At 37.1% G+C, this 23,164-nt stretch overlaps 1 protein-coding gene across 12 annotated transcripts in view; it reads left to right on the forward strand.

Moving 5' to 3' along the window:
- OXR1 (oxidation resistance 1) overlaps positions 1 to 23,164 on the forward strand; it is a 259,358-nt gene that overhangs the window by 226,680 nt on the left and 9,514 nt on the right. For 8 of the 12 annotated variants that reach the window (XM_038127446.1, XM_038127438.1, XM_038127442.1 and 5 more), the window contains 2 exons: positions 2,520 to 2,682; positions 20,514 to 20,594. In XM_038127446.1, coding sequence (XP_037983374.1) covers positions 2,520 to 2,682; positions 20,514 to 20,594 — 244 coding nt within the window. Of the gene's footprint in view, positions 1 to 2,519; positions 2,683 to 11,099; positions 11,188 to 20,513; positions 20,595 to 23,164 lie in introns of those variants that run through there. The other 4 variants (XM_038127444.1, XM_038127450.1, XM_038127448.1 and 1 more) reach the window with 3 other exon arrangements.

The following is a 23,164-nucleotide window of genomic DNA, read 5'->3' on the forward strand; positions in this document are numbered from 1 at the left end:
CTGCTAGGAAACTGTGACTTCTTTTCAGCCCAAAAGTGTTTTTTAGAGGTGTTACATCCTTGTCAAAGAGTGGGGAGAAAAGAAACAAACAAAAAACAATCAGTTATCATCTGGTATAAACACCTACCCACAATGATCAAATCACTTTTCCATCTTTTCTTTTGAGCTGAATGGCATAGAATGTCCAGTTGGGGCTCTGCAGTTGAGGACAGATATGGATCAATTGGAGAGAGTCCAGAGGAAAACAGCAAGACTTTTTAATGCCTAGAAAGTGTAACATATAAAGAAAATTAGAAGTAAGTGGGATTCTTAATCTAAAGGAGAAGAGGTTCATCACAGAAATAAAATTATTTTGTACTGAAATTGGCTGCAAAAAGAAAGGCAGTAGTCTTTTGTGTCACTATGGATGGAAATGTGTGATGGATTGAAATTACATCAAGTATTATACTTATACAACAGGTAGAATTGAGTCCATGGTAGTGCAACACTAACCTGCTTTTAAGCACCACCCCCGCTACCTCTTAATTGGTAGAGAGGATGCAAAGTTTTGAGTCAAAGGTCTGTTCCACCAATTCTACTGCTGTTAATCCTGTCTGGGCCAGGAGTTCTCTTGTTACTTCTAGAACAAGCAGATTTGAGTTAACTGTATTGTATTTAATTTAAAAAGAGAAATGTTTCATAAATGACAATGATGTCTAGATTAGTTGATTAAAATGATTGCAGTCTCTTTGGTTCATTTTCTAATGTAGCAAGCACTTACCTTCAGCATAAAGCAGAATTGATCACCTGTTCTGGAAGAAATGTTTCTTATTTTTCGGTCTGTACTGACCTCCTTGGAAATTTTCAGCTGTGAAGGGTCTCTGTCTCTCTCTAACTGAAAGGGGTAGTATACTATCAGTATCAGTTCTTTAGTTATTCAATGTATGTCCTATGTTTTATGTCAAGAAAAAGCCATGTCCTCATAGGGGGGTGTTTGTTTTCTTAATTTGGTGTTAACCTTGCTGAGTGCTAGTCTGTATAGATGTAAATACTTAGTGCCAATCCAGCTGTCTTTGTCACTGAGTACAAAAGAGAGAAAAGCATTATTTCAGTATTCTTACTCTCAAAGGAGCCAGTCTGGGAAGGAGAGTCTAATAGCTCCTTGAGCATCAAGTTTCATGTACTTTTTCTACTTGCTATAGTTATGCATAACTCAAAGTTCTTGAAAAGCTAAAATCGAGACTTGAAAAAAACTTGCATACTTGCATGACAACTTAAAATTGATGCCTCATTCAGTCCATGAGGATTCTGCAGCTTCTTGTTTTGGACTTCTGTGATAGAATTTACCTAAATTTATGCTTCCAGAATGTTTTATTCTTTCCTACTGCCAGAGAAAGATTTACCCACCCCCCCCCCTTTTTTTCCTCCCCTTTTATCATTGTTATTCAGGAACCTCAGTCTTAACAAGAGTGATTCTGGGTAACTGACCCTGTTCAGAGACTGTTACTACATACCTGTGTGCAGAAATCTTTTGGGCAATGATGCATGAAAAATATAACTGCACTTTTGAGAAACTTTGCAGTTCTGTATTTCCTGCTGTTCTTCAAGTGTTCAATTTTTCAAGGATTATTAAGGAAGGGAGAAGAAAAGGCTCAAATATTATTCTTCATGCTAATACAATACACAGATATAACAAATATCTCTGGAGAAAGACATAAGGAAGATTCAAACTCTTGCAACCAGAGCCGTGAAGCTCTAGCTCTGACTCTCTTTTCCATGATCAAGAGATACTAGTGGATATATTGCAAGTCCTTTTCCTGAGTGCTCTGTTTGTGCACTTGCAGCAAATACAGAATAGACTGACATATGTTAGGATTGCAAATAATTTCCTCCTGTGAATTTGGGTGATTTTGGTCTTCTAATTGGAGAACAGTGCCATTTGTGGCATGTAACTTAAAATGAGGTAACTTTGAATCTTGGTACTTACTATAGTTAGAATAGTCTATAGTTTATAATTTTATGATTCATATATATGTGCGTGCTTTCAGCAGTCTTCCCCCACATCTGTAGTACTTCCCACAATTTGTATAATTCTGATTATGTCTTAGAAGTGGTCAGCTGTTCTTATGGCATAGGGAAAACAAACATGCAGACATTTTTTAAATTATATTTTTCTTTGGTTTTATGTAACTCTTTCTAAATAAGATATAAAAAAAGTCTTTGTGTTTTATTTTGGGAGTTATTTGAATTTTAAGCGGAGGTATCCAATGGGACAGAAGTGGTTGAAAGATCATACTTAGATGTGAAATCACAGCTAATCCATGGCCAACTAGTTTTGTGGTTTTTTCCTCGAGAGTCAGCTTCATATATTTAAAAATTTTAAAAAAACCTAAAGAACTAGCTAGGTTTTTTTGAAATGTGTCTCTAATATCTAGTAAAATATGAAATAGTATTTTATTTTAACTTTAAGTACTTAATATTGTTGGACATTGCAAACTTACCTTATTTTTTTTTTCTGTGTCATAACTTGACTTTTCTAGGACAGATCACTTGTATGTCTTCTTTATCCAGTGGAGTCCAGAAATATATGCAGAAGATACTGGGGAGTCTCTTCGGGAACCTGGATTTATAGTGGTAAAAAAGAAGGAAGAGCCTGAAACTAGTGAAGAATCAAGTACTGAAGATGCTGCTAAAGAATGGGAGGTAAGGAAGAACAGTATCAAAGATTTTTTTTTTTAATACACTCATAAGAATATATTAAAATAGTATCAAATATTTTCCAAGAGGAAAAAAAAACACATTAGTCTGATTATCATGATCATGGCTGTTCAATTTATGCCATCCTAATGCTTTACTTTAGCATCAGCTCAGGGCAACATTTCACAATTCCAAATCATTTTTTGTGTGGAGCAAGTTGTAACTTAAAACTCCTAGGGAAAGGAATATGAGTACAGCAACAAAGTTGGAATTTTGATGAAGCAGACTTAATTTTCAGTGTCATAAACTGACAGTTCTTATATTTATTATAATTTGTATTTAGAGTGTTCAGTGTTTATTGGTAAGACTCTAAAAAAGGGATGGGACAGCAAAAGAGGAAAAGAATGGCTATTAATGACATGTCTTTTAAATAATTTAGTAATTAATTTTTCAGTTGTGACTTATTCATGCATTATAATGCTGTTGACTGTATTTTAGAAATATATTGTAACTGGAACTATTTCTTTTTTATTTTTAATAATAAGCACATTTCTCTCATGTGAATCTGTGTCCACTGTGTTTCTATGGACACATCTTTACACGTCTACATGGTTTTGTTTTGTAGTGTACATGCAGTTAAAGCACTTCCAGTCTTGTACATTCAAGTGTTGGTCAAAAGTTTGATTCTTGTCACATATATATATTGTAGAAGTATCCCGTCTGCACTGTTTAATTTGAGTCTTGGGACAGCACTTGCTATCTCTGACTGTAGGATTTCTTTTGTTTTTCTTCCCCCTACCCTGCAGTGGAACATGTTAAAATTAAGGAAGTCTACACTGTTTTATATAGAGCGTAAAAGAAATTTTAAAGAACTGCAGTAGTCTTAAATACAGGTAGTAGCTTTCTGCTTAGCTCCAAAACTTAAAACCAGAGAACTCTGGATTCAGAGTTGAAATGTAGCTAGTTGAAGAATTAGGCCATGGTTGCAAAACATTCCCTGCAACTCAGTGGTTTTGCGTGGAGCGTTTTTGCTTTGAGACATTGAAATTAGTATCATAAAAATGTCTTTTTAACTTTCATATTTTCAGCATATGTATTGCTTGAGTTTTTACCAGGAGTGTATTTTGGTGTTAACTCTTGCTCAAAGCCTTTATAAATATTTGGAGTTTTAAAATTTGGCCTTTTGGAACATAGGTATCAGTGAATAGTGATCTGTGTTATGGTTTAAAGCACAGTATGTCTCTCCTTTAGTGAGCTCTTCAATAATTTGACACCATAATATATCTACAGAATAATTTCCACAGAATAGAGTGAAAATGCTTTTTTGATGATGGAATGTGATAGATTTTAGAAACTAGTTCTGAAAGTAGTTGAGGCAATACATTTTTTGCAACTATTAAAATTTGTAAGTTATTTACCACAGAATGAGGCCGCATCTTAAGCCTGTATTTAGGGTCTTCTCAGTCATAGGAAATGTTTCAAAAATATTGTCATTTCTATGTGTAATGGGAAATTGTCAAGCTTGGTTTTCTTAATATTATCAAATAATAATTTTCTGGATTCATATGCTAATGTGATTAGTGAGATAGGTAACTTTATAAAAAATGTTATGCAAATACAAGAAATATGCTAATGTGGTCTTCTGTGCATTTTAATTTTTGTAATGTGACTTCCTGTGACTGATTTTTAGCACAAATCTGAAAGCTCTTAAAAACTTTCTAATCAGAAATGTTTGACAGTACCGGATGGTTTGAGCTGTCGTTACATAAAACTGCATTTTAGTGGCTTTTAACAGGTATGCTGGAAAGAATGAGTAAATATGGGGAATTGTAGCCATTGTTGTCATTCCCTTATTTCTGCTGAATTTCAGTCATTACTTTCAATCAATGTACTTCCTTCATTGCAACAAGCTTTTCTTCTGTCAGTTTTTGCTCCAGGTGCAATCTAAAATAGCAGGTGAACAGTATATTTGAAGTATTTTTCTGGGTATTTGGCTGAAAAACAGGCTGCCTTTCTCAGATCACAAGGATAGGAGAACTCTGGGTGGAAGAGAAGTGGAAATGCATGACAAAGTACTGTTCATCTAGCAAAGGATGAAGGTAGTGGAGTACCTTTCTTTTCCAAAACATGTTCTTCCTGCTGTCCGTTGTGCGTATCTTAAAACTAGAAGAAGAGGGAAAAGGATTAATGGGTAACGCAGGTGTGGTGCTCTGAAACAGCTTTTGTTTCTTCGTAAGTTCTGTTAATACATTCAGGTGCAGCTTTTTATCAATAGACTTTAAGAAACTCTGTGCTTGTTTAGTGGAAAAGAAATTATGGAAAGAAGTAATAAGAAAAGGCAGAGGTCAGTATTATGAAAAAAGTAGTAAGTGTTGATTTGTTAAGTTTATCAATGAATAGGATTGAACTATTATTCAGACTTGACTTTTGTCTGCTTGCTTCTACCTTGATCAAATACTGCATTGTACATAGTGTCAGGGAAAAGTCCAGCAATTCCTTTAACTTTCTCTTTTTGTGTATTGCACCCTTGACAGAAAATTGACATACTAGAAATAACTACAAATCTACTGCTGTCTAATATTACCATCAGTAAAGGTGACTAATTCGCAGAGTCTGAAACAATCTGTCTGAGGCACCTTGCAGCTGCTATTGCTGAGGTTGTTACTTAGTATTTGTCTTCCTGCCTGTGTCATTTGCAAAGCTTTATCAAAAGGATACTTTTTCACTTAAGATCAGCCCGTACTGTGTCTGTCTCTGATATCCACTAGAAATGAATAGGCAATAACTTTATTTAATATACTATCGAAGAAATAGAAGTGATGCAAAGTTCTCACTGTGTTATCCCCATCCATTTTTCTCAAATATCTCTTTTTATCTTGTACTTTAGTGAATGGGCTTACACCAAGAAAGAGGGTGTCTTGACTTGTGTGGGGTTGTTGGTTTTTTTTTTTTTTTTTGTTTTGGTGCTGGTTTTTTTACCATCTGTACTGAGCTCTAAGGTATATTTATCTTGGTATTCTTTTTTTACTCGATGTGTCTAAGTTCAAGTGCTAATGGCCTTCTATATCTGTTAGCACAACTGATGAATACTGTTTTGTGTTAATGAACAAACTCATTCTCCTAAGCATATTCTGTACTTGCATCTAAACATGGCAAGACTTGACAGCAAGCTGACTCCTTCTGTTGTGCAATGTCTCAGAAACAATTTCCATTGGTACTTATGGTCTAATCTTTTTTCCTTTTTAAGTTCAAGTAGTGTATATAGTAGGTTCCTATTTAAACCTGCAATTTGTTAAGGAAACACTTGAATTGCTCTGCATTACAGTGATTCTTGTTTAAAGCATTGATTCTGCCTTCCCTGTCACTTGATCTCATTGCCATTATTCAAGACTGAGTCGTACTTAATGTCAATGTAAATATAAATACTCATTCACAAGATATTTGAAAACAGGAAATTTCTTGTCTTATGACCCACAAGCTGGTCTTAAAGTAGTTGGAAGCTCCTCAGTTTGATTTTGTAATTACCTTTGTTAATTGTGTAGGAAATACAGAAAATTTGATTTTAAACTGTGTAGAAGATAATTTCCAAAATGAAGCTTGAGTTGATAGATACTTGCAAATGTTTTTTCCTAGACATGGTAGATCATGTTCTGGACTTGCATTTCATAGTAATTACTTTTGGTTTTGCCTATTGAATGTCTGTAGAAAACATGCTTCTGGAAAGCAGTAACTCACTTGTTAACTGAATTTCAGTTAGAACTTAAGATGTGGTTTAAAAATGTTTGCTACATCAAGCCATTAGTTGCAGTTGAAGTTCTGTCTTCTTGAAATGGTGTTTGATTTGGACATTCAGCCATCCAACATTACTGAAGCTGTAACTTCTGGAATGTCTCAGATGTCTCAGAATTCTATTTCTGTGTATTTATGGAAATGTGAAGGTCACAAACAGTGATTGTTTCCTGGTTAGATAAGCACCTATGTCCAATTCCCCATCTTGAAACCTTTTTCAGATGTTAAGTTATTTATTGAGTGCAGATTGGAACCTACAATGTTTCTATATTAAAGTGGATATTGCAGTTTTAGAATACACTGCTATCTTCATTTTTTTTTTGTATTCTTAATCATGTTCCTTCTGTAAATTTGCTTCCATTCTTTGCTGTATACTTCAGTGCTTGGATGCTGGTGCAACATCTGCTTGTTGTGTCTTGCATTTTAAAATGTGATATGAACATAATGCTGTATGACAAGCTGGATAATACTGGATGAGCAAAGAGAAGAGGAAGCCTGAAATTGTAGGCTTCTTGAATGAAACATTGCATAGGATGTGTAAAGATGAGCCATGCTAACAGTCTTCAGAAGAAGAATATTTTTTCCAGTATGTTTCTGGAGAGGCTGTCTCTTTATGATAATGGATTACAAGCTAGATGGTTATTTGTTTTTTACATTGTGTATTGTCAGTTAAGAAATTGGATGTGTCACTATGCATGTGTTGCTGTGCATTACCACAGAATTTCTAGTAGGCTTTACTCTGTTACTGGAGCATGAGTCTCTTCAATTCTAGCAGTCATGTGCTATAGCAGAAATGTTTCTGTTAATTTGTTGTGGTTGGAGAAAAGGACTCTGGTGTCTATTTACATAATCCAATGCTCTTTGCAGAGATTGGTAACTTTCATTCTTTGCAATTTCATTCTTTAGCAATTAACTTGAATGATATTGTACTGCCCCTCAACTTCATGCATTAGGGTATTTGTTTTGCTGTATTTATTGTCAAAACTTAATCTATTTCAAATCTATTTATAAGTGGAAAGTCAGAGGTTTTGATGACTTGGAGCTGTCCTGTAGTTGGAGTCATGAATGTGCAGTTGGCTAATTGATAGCTATTTCTTGTATCTTATAGAGGTATCTGGGGTGGTCCCTCTGCTAAGAGTTAAAGCAGAGCCATTCAGCTAAAAAGCTTGTTCTTCTGAGATGCTTAATGGCTTTCAGAACACCTTTGAAAATCCTCAGGAAAACTTTGTGATGGAAAAATACTTCCTTTTTTTTCTCCCCCCTCCCTTTCCTTAAGCTGTTGACAGGAAACAAAGGATGACTTCTCAAATTAGACTTCCTTTCTTATGGAAACTTTCTCAGCCAGCTAAGAAGTTGTGCCAGTCCATCTTGTATTGATACTACAGGAGATAACTTTTTGTAATGTTTTAGTGTTTCTTGTCCCTGTAAAGGGAAAAGGGATCAGACCTTACTTAGCTGTAATTGAATATTAGCTTCACCTGCAATAATTTTTACAAAGACTCACTTGTTCTAGAAGACAGAGTAGTAATTTTGTATAGAAGCCAGTACCTGATTTTTTCTTTTTTTATTTTAACTGCCTTCTAACTTCATTACTCCTGAACTTTACACTTATTCGTGTGGAATCAACAGCAAGTTGATAAACTGAGTAGTTATGCCCCTTCCTGCCTGTCCTGTTATCCTTCTGAGCTAACCTCTGTCTCATAAGAGGGATGGAGCATGACAAATATATTTTCTATTAACATAACCTCACTCAAAAAGCATGACTGTTAAATATAGGGATTGTAGAACTCAGTGTCATGACTTTTCTGTTGCTGTGGTATCGGGACATTTTTAGTGACTATGTGAAACAAAGTAGTTCCATCTTATCCAGCTGCAAAGCCTTTTTCCACACCCCGTGTCCAGTCTTCCTACTGAAGTTGAGGGTTACTATGCTTACTGCCCTGTTTCAGTGTTATGTAATCTTGTCATGTGATAACTTGAAATCTGGTATGGCAAAAGGTCTAAACCAGGTAATTGGTTTGAAATGGAAATAAGACATTCCATAAGTTTTACCTTTATTTGTTATCACTCTACTTTTTCTCTGCTGCTGCGTAAGTATTTTTTTGAGACAGATTAGTTTATTAGAAGAAACGATATTGTGAGGTAAAATACTGGAAGGACTATGCACATTGATTGTGTCGAGATCTTTATCTTGCTTGTGAAATAACAGTGACAATAACAAGATTATCATTCAGTGTAATTAGATACATTTTCTGTTGCTCCATTGTCTATGTAAGAAATAGGTGGATGCTCTTAAGTGTTTGCTGCTGTTCTGCACAGATGTCACGTGTGAGCTGGTGCTCCTAACTAGAATCTCTTATTAAGAACACTGATGGCAAGGCCTACATTAATCACAGCAAGATATGAGATTCTAATTCCAGTTAACAGATCAGTACTGTAATCCCCAAATGCATGAAAAAATAAAAGGGCAGTTTATTAATCTTTACCTAAGTGTTGCTACTGAGGTCAGATTTCTCGTGTGGGCTTCTCTCTGTGGCTGGGGTGGAGATCTGTCACGAGTGAGAAGTTTGCCACTTCCCTGAGTGTGCTGAGTCTCGGTGCTGCTCAAGTTCTGCCGCCCTCCCTCTGCAGCAGATGCTCCCAGCTGAGAGCAGCTGCCAGCTCCTGGGGGCAGCTGCTGCTGCGGGGCTGAGCAGCAAAACACTGTCAGGGGGTCTCATAAAGTTACTTGTGCATTCATTCCTATTCAACTTTGCAGCTGTAATTAAGTGAAAAAGCGAGTTGTCAGATCGAACAGAATTTTATTGCTCACTTTTCTTTTGAGCACGTTTTAAAAATCCTTTCGAGAAGATATGAGAGAAGTAATTTTTATTCAGACAGAAGCTTGAAACTTCCAAGCAAATTGTTAGAGTTGTTTAAGATTAAATGTTGCAGGATGAAAAAGGATTCAGTTTGTCACATTCTTTTCTTCCTTCCCAGAAACAACATGTTGGCTTGTGTTAGGGCAGAATTTTTTTTTTTTTTCTTGAAGGGCAGGGAACAGATGACTGATAAAGTAGGCTGTGGAAGAGTTAGTTGTATTACTGGCTTTTGCTTTCAGTCTTAAAGGTTTCGTTTCCAGAGAAAGTTTGAAATACTTTTGCTGCATATTCTCCATTCTTCTGAGATTTCCCATACTTGGCAGAGAAGGGGGTGATGTCTGTAGCTTGTACTATATTTTTATATTGATGGTAATTATCATTTGAAACAATTTTAAGGGTGTCTGGTTTTTGTTCTTGTTTAACCCTCAGTATTACTTCACTTATTATTTGAAAATAAAACCTAATAAAAAAAACCTCGAGCACATAAATAGGCATATGGCTTATTATTGGAATTGTACACCATTTGACTATATATTTAGTCAAATCATTGTTATATATTTGAATTTCCTTAATCCCAGCTTCAATGTTCCAATGATAAAAATGTTTTTACTTGCCACCTTAATACTTCTGATAAGTTAGAACAAATTTACTTTTAGAGATGCCTGCTCCCATAGAAGGTTTTACTGTAAAGAAAAACGTTTTATCCATCAGAATGTTAAAACCTAGTGCAAGGTGAGTTGTTCCAATACATAATTTGCAGTAAAATACAAGTTTTGGTCCTGGTTTTCTCTGCTTGGATGTCTTGGCTTTTAGATCACAGTGCAACAGCCTGAGCAAGCAATGATTTAATGTTGTTCTGTTGCTGTCCTGGCCTATTTAACAGCTTCCTACAGAACTTGGTGCATGGATGATGTGGAGATTATTTTGGTGGTGGTTGTTTGTTTTGGGGGATGTTGCGGGGGAAGGAAGGTGTTTCATTTTGGGTGTGGGGTAGAAAGACTGCGAGTGCTACTGCAAGGAGATTCTTACAGGGCTGTCATGCTTTTTAGTATTGCACGTGCCTATTTAAATAAACATCCTTCCTTAAGGGAAAAAGCAATCATGATTCCAAAAATACTTTCTTGCTGGGACTAGCATTTAACCCTTACAGCAAATTTATCTTATAGACAAAAGGATTCATTTTCTTCTTGTAGCTTACAAACTAAAAAGCTGCAAGGCTAGCAGCTTTCAAATGCTTTAAAACCCCCCTTTTCAAATAATATTTTAAATCTTCACTGACCACTCTTCTAACTGGTTCTGGACTCTCAGAAATTACTTACAGGGTTTATGTAAGGTTGTCAGCACAAGGAAGACAAACTATTAGTTTAATATTGAATGCAAACACTTTTCCATTAGAAAGTGTTTATGAGCAATCGCCTTATAACCAAATATTGCAAGCAGTTCTTGGGGATTATTTTTGTGTTCTTCAATATTGTGTACGAACAATTCAGCTCTGTATCTTTAAATACTTTTGCCTTTTAACAAACTAGTGCTCTGCAACCACACTTGAGCACAGGAAGCCTTCCTCCTCGTGTATCGTCATCATTTGCGATACATCCCCTGCTGCACGCTCGCTCATTTGCTCCCTGCCTTGTCAGTCAAATGTGAGCGTCCAGCAAACTATCCTGTCACAGCGTCGTGGGGCTCTGCCTGTGCCTGGAGCTGACAGCAGGTACACAGAATGCTTTCAAACAGCCTTGAACCGTGGGTTTTGTTTCATTTCTTTTCTTAGTCTCGTTTTATTTTTAGAAGGGAAATGTCTCGTCTCTGGTACGGGAAGAAGGGAAGAAAGCACCAGCCAGTTAATCATAAATGCGCTCTGGTAATTTTCAGTGTAGTATGTTCATGCCTGTTATTGCAGTCTTTAAATGTTGTGGTGCAGAGACAGCTTCTGGAAGTTTAAATTTTGAATATGTAAACAGTGTGCTAAGTCACAAATTTTCATTATCTTTGAAATAGAATCTGATTACTGGTATTCCATTTGCATTAGATAATAGAAACTACTTTGAGCATTAAGGAGTTGATCAGTTTTAAGGTGTTTTTTTCTCCTTTCTTTTCCCATGGAGTAATGCATTTTTTCACAAAAAAATGTACTTTATGCCTAAGTACCAAGAATAAGAGTTTGCATGGGCATACAATTAGAGAAGTGTAAATTTCCTGACTTACCATTACCTTCTCAGAAGTCAGTCAACCATATAAAGGTCCGATAATCCTTCTGAATTCATGGTTGAGTCCCCTGTGGTCCCATTCTCATGATTTTATAGTAAATGGGAGGAAGCAAAAAATACTGGCTTTGCAGTTTAGTAGATGTATGAAAGGAACTGGAATGTTTCAGTGTTTTTTTCCCCAAACAGAATTTTTGTAGTACTGTTTGATAACGTAGTAGAATCTAAAGGAAAAGGTTTTCAGTGAGACCTGTGAAACAACAGCTTGAAGATAGGGAAGTAGTGATCTTGACAATATACTGTGCTTTAACGCACTGGTAAATTTGGAAGATAGTTTTCGTTTAGACTCTCCTTGTGACAGGAGGGTGTAATTCTTAAGAATTACATCTTACTGGGTTTTGAAGCATACTTCTTTCAGGGTGCTGTTGAGTTGTTTTTTGGGTTTTTTTAAATTTATTAACATGTTTTTATTTATCTTTTGTGTATTTTTTAATATTTATTTTTAGCCAGGATACTTGCAGAATATGAAATTGACTTGTTGCAACAAATGGTTCTATAAAATGTGTGTTACTAAATAACAACACACTTTTGAAGTAATAGTCTCTTAACTCTCCTCTGTGATAGTGATATCATATATAATATGAAGAGATATAATATGTAAATTAATTGAAATGTTATTCTATCATACCCTGTTGCAGTGTAAAAACTATCTGGAGTTCAGTTTACAAAGAATGTGGTTTTTAACATGTATCTAGATACACAGATATATAGATATAACTTGCGCAGATATTTTAAAAAGTAATAGTATCCCTTGTTATAATTGTTTCCCTTAGGACCAGTACTGCACTTTACCCACTTTACTTTTATAACTGTGTTATAAAAACAATGCTTATCAGCTTTTAAGGACTGTTTGAACTAAAGAAGGCTCTGTGAGATTAAGGATCAACTTTGCTGTGGGAGAGGTAGAGAAGAGGTTATTTTAACATATAAAAAGTCAAATTGGAGAAAGAGTTACAGAAGTTCCTACAGATTGGGATAATTTTTAAATGTTGCTGTTGATAAGACAAGCTCTATTCTTGAAGTTTGGTTTTTTCTTCAATGAATGTTCATAAACCTTATGTGCAAGTGTAATCTTTTTACCAAAAGGAAAGAGTGTTGGTATAATTATTTCTGTTATACAAGACCTGTGGAAAGAATATTAAGGAGCCTGACAGCATATAAAGTGTACAGGTTTCTGACTGAATCTCGTAGTGGTTGTTCTGAATTTGGATGAAGTTCATCTGACATGAGCTAGTTGCTGGGCTAAACGGAGTGATACAATAAAACAGAAATGCTAGCTTGAAGCAACTAAGTTGCCCTAGGTTATTTACCAGATAGGCCTTTGTTACTTTCCTGATGATACTGTTAGTTTGACCAGAGCATTTGAAAGGGTTTGGTACTTTCCCGGGGTAAGAAATCTAAATTTTGGTGACTTACTGGTGTATTATGCTCCCCCTTTGAAAAGCTAGTAATGTCAGCTTCCCACGTTTTAGTAAATGTTTGGTATTTACTGTGTCTCTTAATTTATGGCAATACAAGAGATGCCAGTAAGTTTCTAGAATGTTAAAAATGCAGGCAGTGGTTCTTCCTGTTAAAGCATTTCAGACAAAAGGCATCAGACAATGCAAGGGAACAAAAGGTGGATTGCCATCTTTGGGAATGCTTGTCTGTGCTTTGCACAGCTTGGATAGGCAGTGTAGCCAAAGGGGACAAAACCAATGAAAACTGATCTTGGCTTTTATATTCTCAAGTTATTAGTGTGCAAAGAGAATTATAATGTTGGTTTTAATACCTGGAATTGTTTGACACTTGCACAACTTCTGACATATTGAGTTATTGCTTAACTTTATTTGGTAAGCTAATGCCTGTATTTCTTTGTCATTTAGGAAGGTACAATAATAGAGGCTTACATGTGAAAGATGAGAATTTAGTACTTCTCTGTACATGTCAGAATTGCATGGTATCAATTCAGTAATACTACTGGAATATTTTAAAATCAGTTTTCCATATTAAGTTTTTAGAGTAATTGAGTGAACTAATTATATATATTTTAGTAATAAAAAAGCAGAGTGAAATATAGTACTTTCTTATACAGATCACTTGGCCTAGAACCTTTCCTTGACAGATATTTGCTGTACCTGTTGTCCTTGGTAATTTGGGATTTTTACGCATATTGTTTGTGCTTTTGCTATGACTGCATGGTCTCATGCAGGCCTCTTGGAGCAAGTCCAGAGGAGGGCCACTGGGTTGATCCAAGGGCTATGTTTTGGTATCAGCTGGACACCTCTGGTCAGGCTGAGAGAGTTGGGACTGTTCAGCCTGAAGGAGAAAAGGCTCTGGAGAGACCTTATTATGGCACCTTGCAAAGCCTACAGGGGCTCTCTTGTAACAGGGCTGGAGGGGGATTTTTCACAAGGGCATGTTGTGATAGGACAAAGGGGAATGGCCTTAATCTGGAGGAGGAAAGGTCTAGATTAGATACTGTGAAGAAATTCTTTGCTGTGAGGGTGGTGAGGCACTGGAATAGATTTCTCAAGAGGGTTTGTGGCGTTCTCATCCCTGGAAGTGTTCAATGCCAGGCTGGATGGGGCTTTGAGTAACCTGGTGTAGTGAAAGGTTGCCTGCCCATGATTGAAGGGGGGGGTTGGAGCTGTATAATCTGTAAGGTCTGTTCCAACCTTAACTATTCAATTATTATAGTTCTTCCATTAAATTATTGGGTGTTACTTTGTTTGCATTTTTATTAATTATGAAATATTAGTCTATCTTGACAAAGTTGAGGTAGAGTAGCAGAGGAGTTTTCAAAAAGGTTGTTTGTAAGTTAAAAGAAAGCAAATGAGTAGTAAAGACTTACATTTTTGCTGTATGTCTTTAGTGATCTGTGGAATCTGAAGTTGGTCCTTACTTGACTTTTTTCTGCTGAAAGCAGCAGACAAGTATTTTCATGCTGGGCTGTCATTCAGTTATTTCTAAGCCTGTGTGATGCTTTCTTGTCATACCTGAGAGGATCTTTGCAGGGCAGTATCAGAGCTGAGATGTAACCTTGCTCAGTCTGCCTTCTCCTGTAATGGCAGCTTCCACTCAAGCACCAGGTGCTGTGGTTTCAGCAGCTGAACCTCTGGTTTCTTTGCTTGCAAGTGCTGAAACTTCCTTAAATAGTTTTGCAAGGGAGCTGGGTTTTATTGGTCGTGTTGCTACAGAGCTTTTTTTATTAGGACAAAATGAATAAAGTTGTCTGGCCTGCCTCTTTAAGAAAGTAATTTTCTTAAATCTAATTCTTAGTTCTTTGCACAAACCTCCTAAACTGTTTAATGTTTTGCATGCTAAATTTAGTTATCTTGCTGGCATTATCATATCTCTCCTATGAGTGTTTTCTCCTATCTTGAAAAAAATAACTTGTTACATCAAGTCTGCAGACCTTAATAACACTTTGTGTGCCTCAGGCTTGGATTGCATTCTTTTCAAGTTCATTTATTCTGGTTATTGCAGATACTTCAGTTTATCTTCAGTATATGTTAATTACAGCTTGGTACAGTTGCTGTGGGCTTAGAGCACTTTGAGGCAGATATTTATCAGCTCATCCTGTAGAGCTGTGGGGACAATACTGGTCACAGGGAGAATGCTGCTGTCATGTGACCTACTCAGCATTTCTGTCCCTGCTCTGGAAAACACCCCAGTGTGCACAGCAGTTTGAAGAGGGACAGCTTTAAAGTTACTGAGAGAAAGAACCATGGTGACAGCCAAACCAGGGGACTGCTGTCATTCTATGGTCCTTCTCTGCATAAAATGGCCAGCTGTCATCCCTTCCCTTCCTTGTCACCAGCAGAGTGACAGGGAGTTGAATTGACTGAATACCACACAAAACAGAAAATGAATGGCTTTGCAGCCACATGCTTTAAAAATTAATCAAATTAAATTAGTCCTAAGGTTTAGGTTTTTTTCAAATGATATGTTACTACTGTTTATCTGGTGCAGTATGACCCATGAATTAATGCATTTTTGTGATGTAATCAAAATGTCCCAAATAATCATATTTAATATGATGGAGCAGAGTGCTTCTTCAATATTGTCTTCTCTCCAGCAGTCTAATATTACTGGGAGGAAACTAAATTTGTCTGAAAAATAAAGTTAGTGTTTTCTCTTAAATATTCATAGCAGCATTCAGTTTGCATAGGCACCTTTTTATTGGCAGGCATTCTAAAGTAACTTTGTAAGTGGTCTAATAAAACTGCATTGGGGTTTTGTTTTTCTTCAATTAAATAGCCTGAAATATTTTTGAATCTCCAGAATTAATGTTCATGAAGTTTACAGTTCAGCCAAGTTTACATCTATGTATAAAATTCAGTATTATGTGTTAAGATTCAAAGTAAAATTGTTCAGCTTGTGTTCTTTCTTAATACTTGTTTTTTATGTCATGCTCTGAGTCGGTAACAAGGTTATAGATAACTTACATTACAGAGCTGTTTATGCTGTTAAGCTTTATCTGTTCTTACTTCCAGAAGCACTGTTCAGCTCTGATAAGACCCTCTCATTCTCGATGGAGACAGTTTCAGCTACTTGTTAGCTCTGAACATTTAGCTGTGTTTGTTTTGAGGGCAGCAATGAAAGCTGCTCCCTGTTAGCAAACAGGCATGTGGGGGTGGGGGGTGTCACTTGTGGCTTTGTTAATCTGAGGAATCGCTCACTGGTGTAAAAAGCTTTTTTTACATCTGCCAGTAGCAGGATGATATGACCAGTGGCTGAAGGGGTTGATCAAACATTAAAAAAAAACAACTGCATTTTCATATGTGTCGTTGAAGGACAAGAAATGTTCCATATTTGGAATTTTGTCTTCAGTTTCATTCACTGCAAGTGGCCAGCACAGCTTGTCAAGTTAGATACTTTAGAGATATTTTCAGAAAAACAAAGTTTAGAATCATGAGTTTCTCCAGAAGGAGAATCCTTGGCTTCTTGATTGTTTGAGTCATTAGTATGCAAACCCTCGACTTCTTGCGTTAAATATTAAATCGCAAAACTGGTGTTTTGCTAAGTGGTTAACTCACACATACGTGGTGTGGGGAGGTTAAAGAGTCATGCCATGAGTTATACAATTCATCCTGTGTTTTTTCACCAATGCTGCCAATATGAATACAGCAGGTAGTATTAGATCTCTAATGATATATTTCATGTCTTTTCAAACTTGGAATCACAGAATCACAGAATAAGCTGAGTTGGAAAGGACCCACAAGGATCATCCACTCCAACTCCTGGCCCTGCACAGCACCATCCCCAACATTCACACCATGGGCCCAAGAGCATTGTCCAGACACTTGTTGAACTCTTCAGGCTGGTGGTGTGACCACTTCCCTGGGGAGCCTGTTCCAGTGTCCAACCACCTTTTTCCAATGTGCAAACTAAACCTCCCCTGACACAGCTTCAGGCCATTCCCTCGGGTCCTGTCACTAGTGCTCACCAGAGAGCAGGGATCCATGCCTGCCCCTCCTCTTCCCCTCATGAGGAAGTTATAACTGCAGCAAGGTCCCCTGGCTGAGCAGACCAAGTGACCTTAGCCTCTCCTTGTATAGGTTCCCCTCAAGGCCTTTCATCATCTTTGTTGGCCTCCTTTGGACACTCTCTGATAGTTTTCTACCTGTCTTTTATTGTGGCACCCAAAACTGTCCCCAGCACTCAAGGTGAGGCTACCCAGTGCAGAGCAGAGCAGGACAATCCCCTCCCTTGCTTGGCTGGTGATGCTGTGCTTGATGCCCCCCAAGACATTCTTGGCCCTCCTGGCTGCCAGGGCACTGCTGGCTCATGTTCAACTTGCCATCATCCAGACCCCCAGGTCCCTTTCCATAGGACTGCTCTCCAGCCTCTCATTCCCCAGTCTGTCCATGCATCCAGGGTTGCTGCTTTCCAGGAGCAGAATTCAACACTGTCCCTTGTTGAACTGCATGTGGTTAGTGATTGCATAGTCCTTTGATTTTCTGAGGTCTCTCTGTAGGGCCTTCATCCCTTTGAGGGAGTCAGCAGCTCCTCCCAGTGCTGTATTATCTGCAATAGACAGTTTCAGATCTCTTTTTGCCCTGTAGTACACTAACAATTCAGGCTATACATGTTACTTGTTTTGCTCTACTCCAACCAGTGCCCAGATTAACCATAAGAGGTTTAGCTTTTTTTCTCTTCTGCTACATTCTTTTTAAAGCAGAAAAAACTAGAGAGAGAACAAAGCGTCCTTCAGGAACATTTCCTGATCCTCAAAAATTAGCTTTGGTTATCCAGGAGACTGGATGCTGAGATGGCATAGTAAAAAGAGCATAGTAAATAAAGCATCTAGCGCAGTCATATGGGTAGACTTTAATTGTTTTAATGGAAGAATTTTATCACAAAGAAGTATTTTGAACTGAAAACTATAGTCCAGTATAATGAATATGAATCTGCATCTACCTTCTATTAATGAAATGTCTTGCTTTCTAGGTATTTCTCATACCATATGAAAGACTACATTTTGTGCTTCAGAATCAAAGTTCAAAGTAGAATGAGGTAGAAGTAGGTCCTGGAGTAATAGGAAAACAGACAGCTGATGAGGGACAGGGAGTGGGGCAGGAGACAGAAGAAAACACTGGTTAATTTAGCTTGGTGAAGTAGACTAGAAGATTAATAGGACTACAAGGAAGGAACATGAGATCTTGATGGAAGAGGAAGTAGCATAAGCAGTCTATGCATCAAACCAGGTTATAAGGAAGAATAAACTTAAATGTTACCACTAACATTTCAAAGCAGTGCTCTTGAGCCTGGCAGCGACAAAATGCTGTCTGTTTGCAAGATATATCTCAATTCCTGAATGAAGTTGAAGATAGTTGCTAGTAAGCTTAGACTTGTGACTTTAAGATTCTGTAGCTCATTTAATCAAGAAGTATGTAATTTTGTCCACTGCAAAGCAAGAATGAAGCCTGTTGGCCTAAACCACAGGCATTATATAGAAGGCCAGGTGCTGCATCTGAAAGGTTGAGTTATCTTAACATAATCATTTGAAGCCTAGTTCAGTGATGAGTGGAACTTAGTATGAGCTGTATACTTAGTATGCACTGTATACTTTAAATAAGCTTTGGGTTTGAGAGTGTGGGTTCTTTTCCTTTAATTTTCCTGTGGCTAGTTTGACATTCTATGACATGCTATTTATGATGTTTGCCATTGCATACCAGTGGTCGGCCATTATACAGGTTTTTGTTCTCAAAACAAATGGAATGTGACAGTGTGCAACAGATTCAGCATGCCAAGAAGCTACTATATTTTACACACATGAATAGGTATTCATGTTTCTCTCAAGCAAGAAAAATAAGGCATCTCCATGGCATACGAAAAGGTCGATCTCTGAGCTAAAAAACTGATAAGCAATCCACAGATGCAAGATAAGTGTGCATTTGAGAGGTTGAAGGCGTGATGGCAGTGCCCATAAAACCGTCTACATTTCCACTATGTGAAACAACAACTGTATAATGGTGTCAGAGATTTTGAGATTTTTTTCTCAAGAATCTCCTGAAGTAAGCACACATTTATGGCCTATTGTAAGTTACCTACTGCCTCACATGTGGTAGGGTGTAGCCTAAAGAAGCAGTAAGGCTAAAGGATCCTCACGTTACTGCTTTCAGGGTTATATTCAAAGTTGCTGGTGTGAACAGTGTAAATTTGCAATGAAGTGTCATAGCAAATAAAAAGATAAAACTACACTATCACATGCTTGAGTGGAATACTGCTAAAGCTTTACATGTAGCTATTTGACTCTGAGAATGCACAAGCCAATACAATTTGCAACAATATTTGTTATCTGTTTTGAGAGAACAATAGAAAAATAATGGAGATAAATTGAGTGCTAGTAATGACAGATTATTCAGTAATAAAGCTGGATGTCACAAGTATTCCTTTTTCCTTGCCTTGCAGTTGCATGGGGTAGAGTGAACCATCGCTGCTCAAGAGCCAGTCATGCATGACTGTGGGCTCTGTACTCAGGACAGTGGCGAGTATCTGGCCAAACTCCTTGTAGTAGGGACAGGTAGATGGGGAGCTGCTGGACTTGTGGTTGTCTTCCTTTGCACTGTGGTAGGCTCTAGAAGTTTTTAATATGCTCTTACTACATGGGACATCCATTTAATCTCTTCACCAGCTGTTTAAAGATGCTTTCATACCAATGATGATTTTGAGTTGTTCTCAAAATCACATTATTTGCTCTAGTTACATCAAAATGACTGTTGTAGTCCTTTAGCCAGCTTGTTGCACCAGAGCAGCATGTTCTAGAGCTTTCTGACTTAAGACTTTCTGGCTGTACACCTCCTGCCAAAGTGGAGATGCCATTTGAAGTGAATGTATTGACAGATGAGCAACTCCAGAAGCTTTGGAGGGGAATAGAAAGTCCAGGATAAAGAAATTGTTGGGTGGTATTGGGATGTTATTAAACTGTAGTCTTGCTATGTTGTCTTTATCTTCACTGCCAGACACAAGAGTTAGAGCTTACTGAGAAGCCTGAGATTTGCTTCTAGTCTTCATCTAGGAAAGCAAACCAGGTTCACAAGGTTCATTAATCTGAGTGTAAAGAATGTTTGAGAGGACCTTGGGCTGAAGAGTTTGGGTTAAGGCATGTAACTCAGATTGACTTTTCATTTAGCATCCTGATACTGGAAACTTTATGCACTCCTATATCAGTTCTTTATTCATCCTAGATCAGTGAGATATGTGACTGCTAGTGCCCTTAGTGTTTATTTTTTAATCTTGCTGTGTTTACTCATATGTCTAAAATCACCTACATGTGCACTGTCCTTGCAGAAACAAACATCTTTTGGCCCTTCTTGTTTGTTTGTTGTCATTGCGCATTTTCCCTTCATTACTCTCCTCCAGTTTTTTTCTTTCATACCTTTTTACTTTTCTTCAACTGTCAGTGGAATTATTGTCTTCCTGTCTCCATATTCAGGTAGTGTCAGTGGCTGAGTATCACCGCAGGATCGATGCTCTAAATAGCGAAGAACTGCGCACACTCTGCAGACGTCTCCAGGTGCCCTCTTCAGTAGTTTGAACCCCATCTCCAGATACTAAAACATCTTTCTTTGTAGTGTCTTGGATCAGGGCAATTCCTGCACTCAGTGGGTTTGTCTTGTCTACAGCACTACAAGGACCCAGCAGAAAATTCCTTTGTATGGATGTATTTAATTGTGCATTTCTATGATGGAATCAGTAATTTTATGTTGGAATTACTACTTCCACCTTTTTCACACAGGAATTTTCTGTTAGAATTTGAAAATTTGTTTTCAGTGCTGCTTGACTTGCAGTGTTGTGTTTTAACTTCTACTTTAGACTGGTGTGTTGTGTTAGAAGCTTCCCTAAAAAGAATGCAAAACAGGTGAAGAATCAAAACCTTGTTGCATGGGTGTTTAATTTTATATAGAAATCTTTCATCAAGAATCTCACAGTACATGGCAAGTATGAAGCTTCACAACTTCTGTGAAATAGGTAAGTATTTTTCCCATTACAAAAGCAGGTAACTGAGGCAGTTCAACATGGCAAAGGTCATACACATACACACAAAACAGTACTTTGAAATCAGTTTGGATTTTTGAAGGTCTGTGGCTATGGATTGAAACTGATATTTGCATTCTCTTTAGGTGTTCCATAGTTTTTTGAGAGTTATAGAATTGTTAGCTGCTGTGCACATTATACATGCCTTACTGATGGAAAGCATAGCTTAGATTTCCTTAGAAGCATCAAGTATCTTGTTTTTCTCCAGTACCTGGCTGCTGAAAATGTGAAATTTTTTTCTGTGCTTTATTTCCTTGACCTTGGCTTTTTTACATATTAACAAGCAAATATTTTCTTAGCTCTGATATTTCTGTTTGTTTAATAATACAAAATTAATTGCTTTAAAATGTTTTGTAAGTAGTACAACTACATAGATCAATAATGAGCATGAACCTTGAACCCAAAAGCTCCACTGTTATAGGAAAGGCAAAAATCTTGCAAAAAAAAAAAAAATTCCCACTTGAGAACAGAACTATTCTGTTGTTTGCAAGTCGTGGTGGAGAATCCCTATGTTAATGTTCTGGGAGTATAGAAGCTCTTTCCAAATACCTTTCACCTGATATGCCCAAACTCAAGGTTTATGCTGACTAGAAAAATCTGATGTGATAGGCTGCAGCCTATAAACTCTGCTCTGAGGCCATTTGAGAGTTGTGCTCTCAAATGTGGTGTAGACTGTGTGCCATTTTACCAATCATTGAAATCCCTGAAATCTGACTGTAGCTTAGTTTACTGTGTCCAGCTTTGGTGGGAAACAAATCTGCAGATTTTGAAGTTAGAGTGCTTTCTCTCAGATTCTTTTGAACAGACACTCTATGATTGCTTCTACAAAGCAGTGTTCTTCCTAGAAGAAAAGTGCTTTACTTTAATAATAATAATAAAAAAGGAAAAAAATCAATCAAAAAATACCCCAATCCCCAAAAACTCTAAACCAAAAAACTCTGTTCGCCCCACCACTTGAATCCAAATTATTCATGTTTTGCATGGTGGTCTTAATTGAGAATTAAAGAATGACAAGGGGAAAAATCTTTCTGCTCTACTGTTGGACAATGCTGAACTTCTCTCGAGCTGATGCAGTAATATGATGGATGACAGGCATTTGAAGTGTAAAATACTTGGACTATGAAATAATGTTTTTGAGATAGCACTCTGTAAAGCAGCATGCAGGTCATCTTTTCCTACATAAAACTATATGGATAATTATATTTTTTATTTTGATATGGAAATTAGTGCTTAGTCTGCATTGGAAGGCTCTTGTTACCTTCCATTGAAAAAAGGAAAGCTTCAACTTTTTTCTTGCTTGATACTCAGTTTAAGCACACCTTTTCTTGGGTTTGGAATTAATACTGTAATTGAGTTACTATTTTAATATACTTTGATATGTTGAATTTTTAAGCCAATTTTTAAATAACAAGAGTTTGTGATAGGAACTTTTTTTGTTGTTTTTGAGGGAGATGAAAGGGGTGTCCTTTTTTTTTGGCTCAGGTGTATGTCTTTAAATATTCCTAGCTGTATTTCGGAGTTTTCTTTGATTTGCCTTTTTTTTAACTAAGGAAGCTCACAAAAGGTTGGCAAAGTTTACCATGGTGATACTGTGAAATATTGCAGTTGTGTCCTGTATGTTTAAAGTATGAGGGATGTGACAAACTGGATTTGGCAGATATTTTCTTGAAATTTTCAGGATTCAGGTTTTAATTTGGACTGTCTGGCTTTCAGTGAAACTTGGTTTAGGCTGATAAATTTTTCAGATGCGCTTAATCTTGTTAAGATTTTTGTTCTCTCAACATATTAGTAAGTCTTGCTGCAGTGGCTTATCTTACTAACTTCCTCACTTTGTCCTACTCCTCTGTCGGATTTCACTGTTCCTAGAAAGTTTTAAATATCCCTGCAGCTGAATTTATATATATAAAACAGTTTGGATCGCAGCTATTCTAGTTATCGAGACATGGCACTTTAACTTGGAAGTGCCAGTGAATGTTGACTGGGGTAAGAAGCTGTTGAGAGCTACATCTTATGAGGAATTTTGTGGCCTCTGCCATCTCCACTCAATAG

The sequence above is a fragment of the Motacilla alba genome, chromosome 2 (assembly GCF_015832195.1).
Source record: "Motacilla alba alba isolate MOTALB_02 chromosome 2, Motacilla_alba_V1.0_pri, whole genome shotgun sequence".
NCBI lineage: Eukaryota > Metazoa > Chordata > Aves > Passeriformes > Motacillidae > Motacilla > Motacilla alba.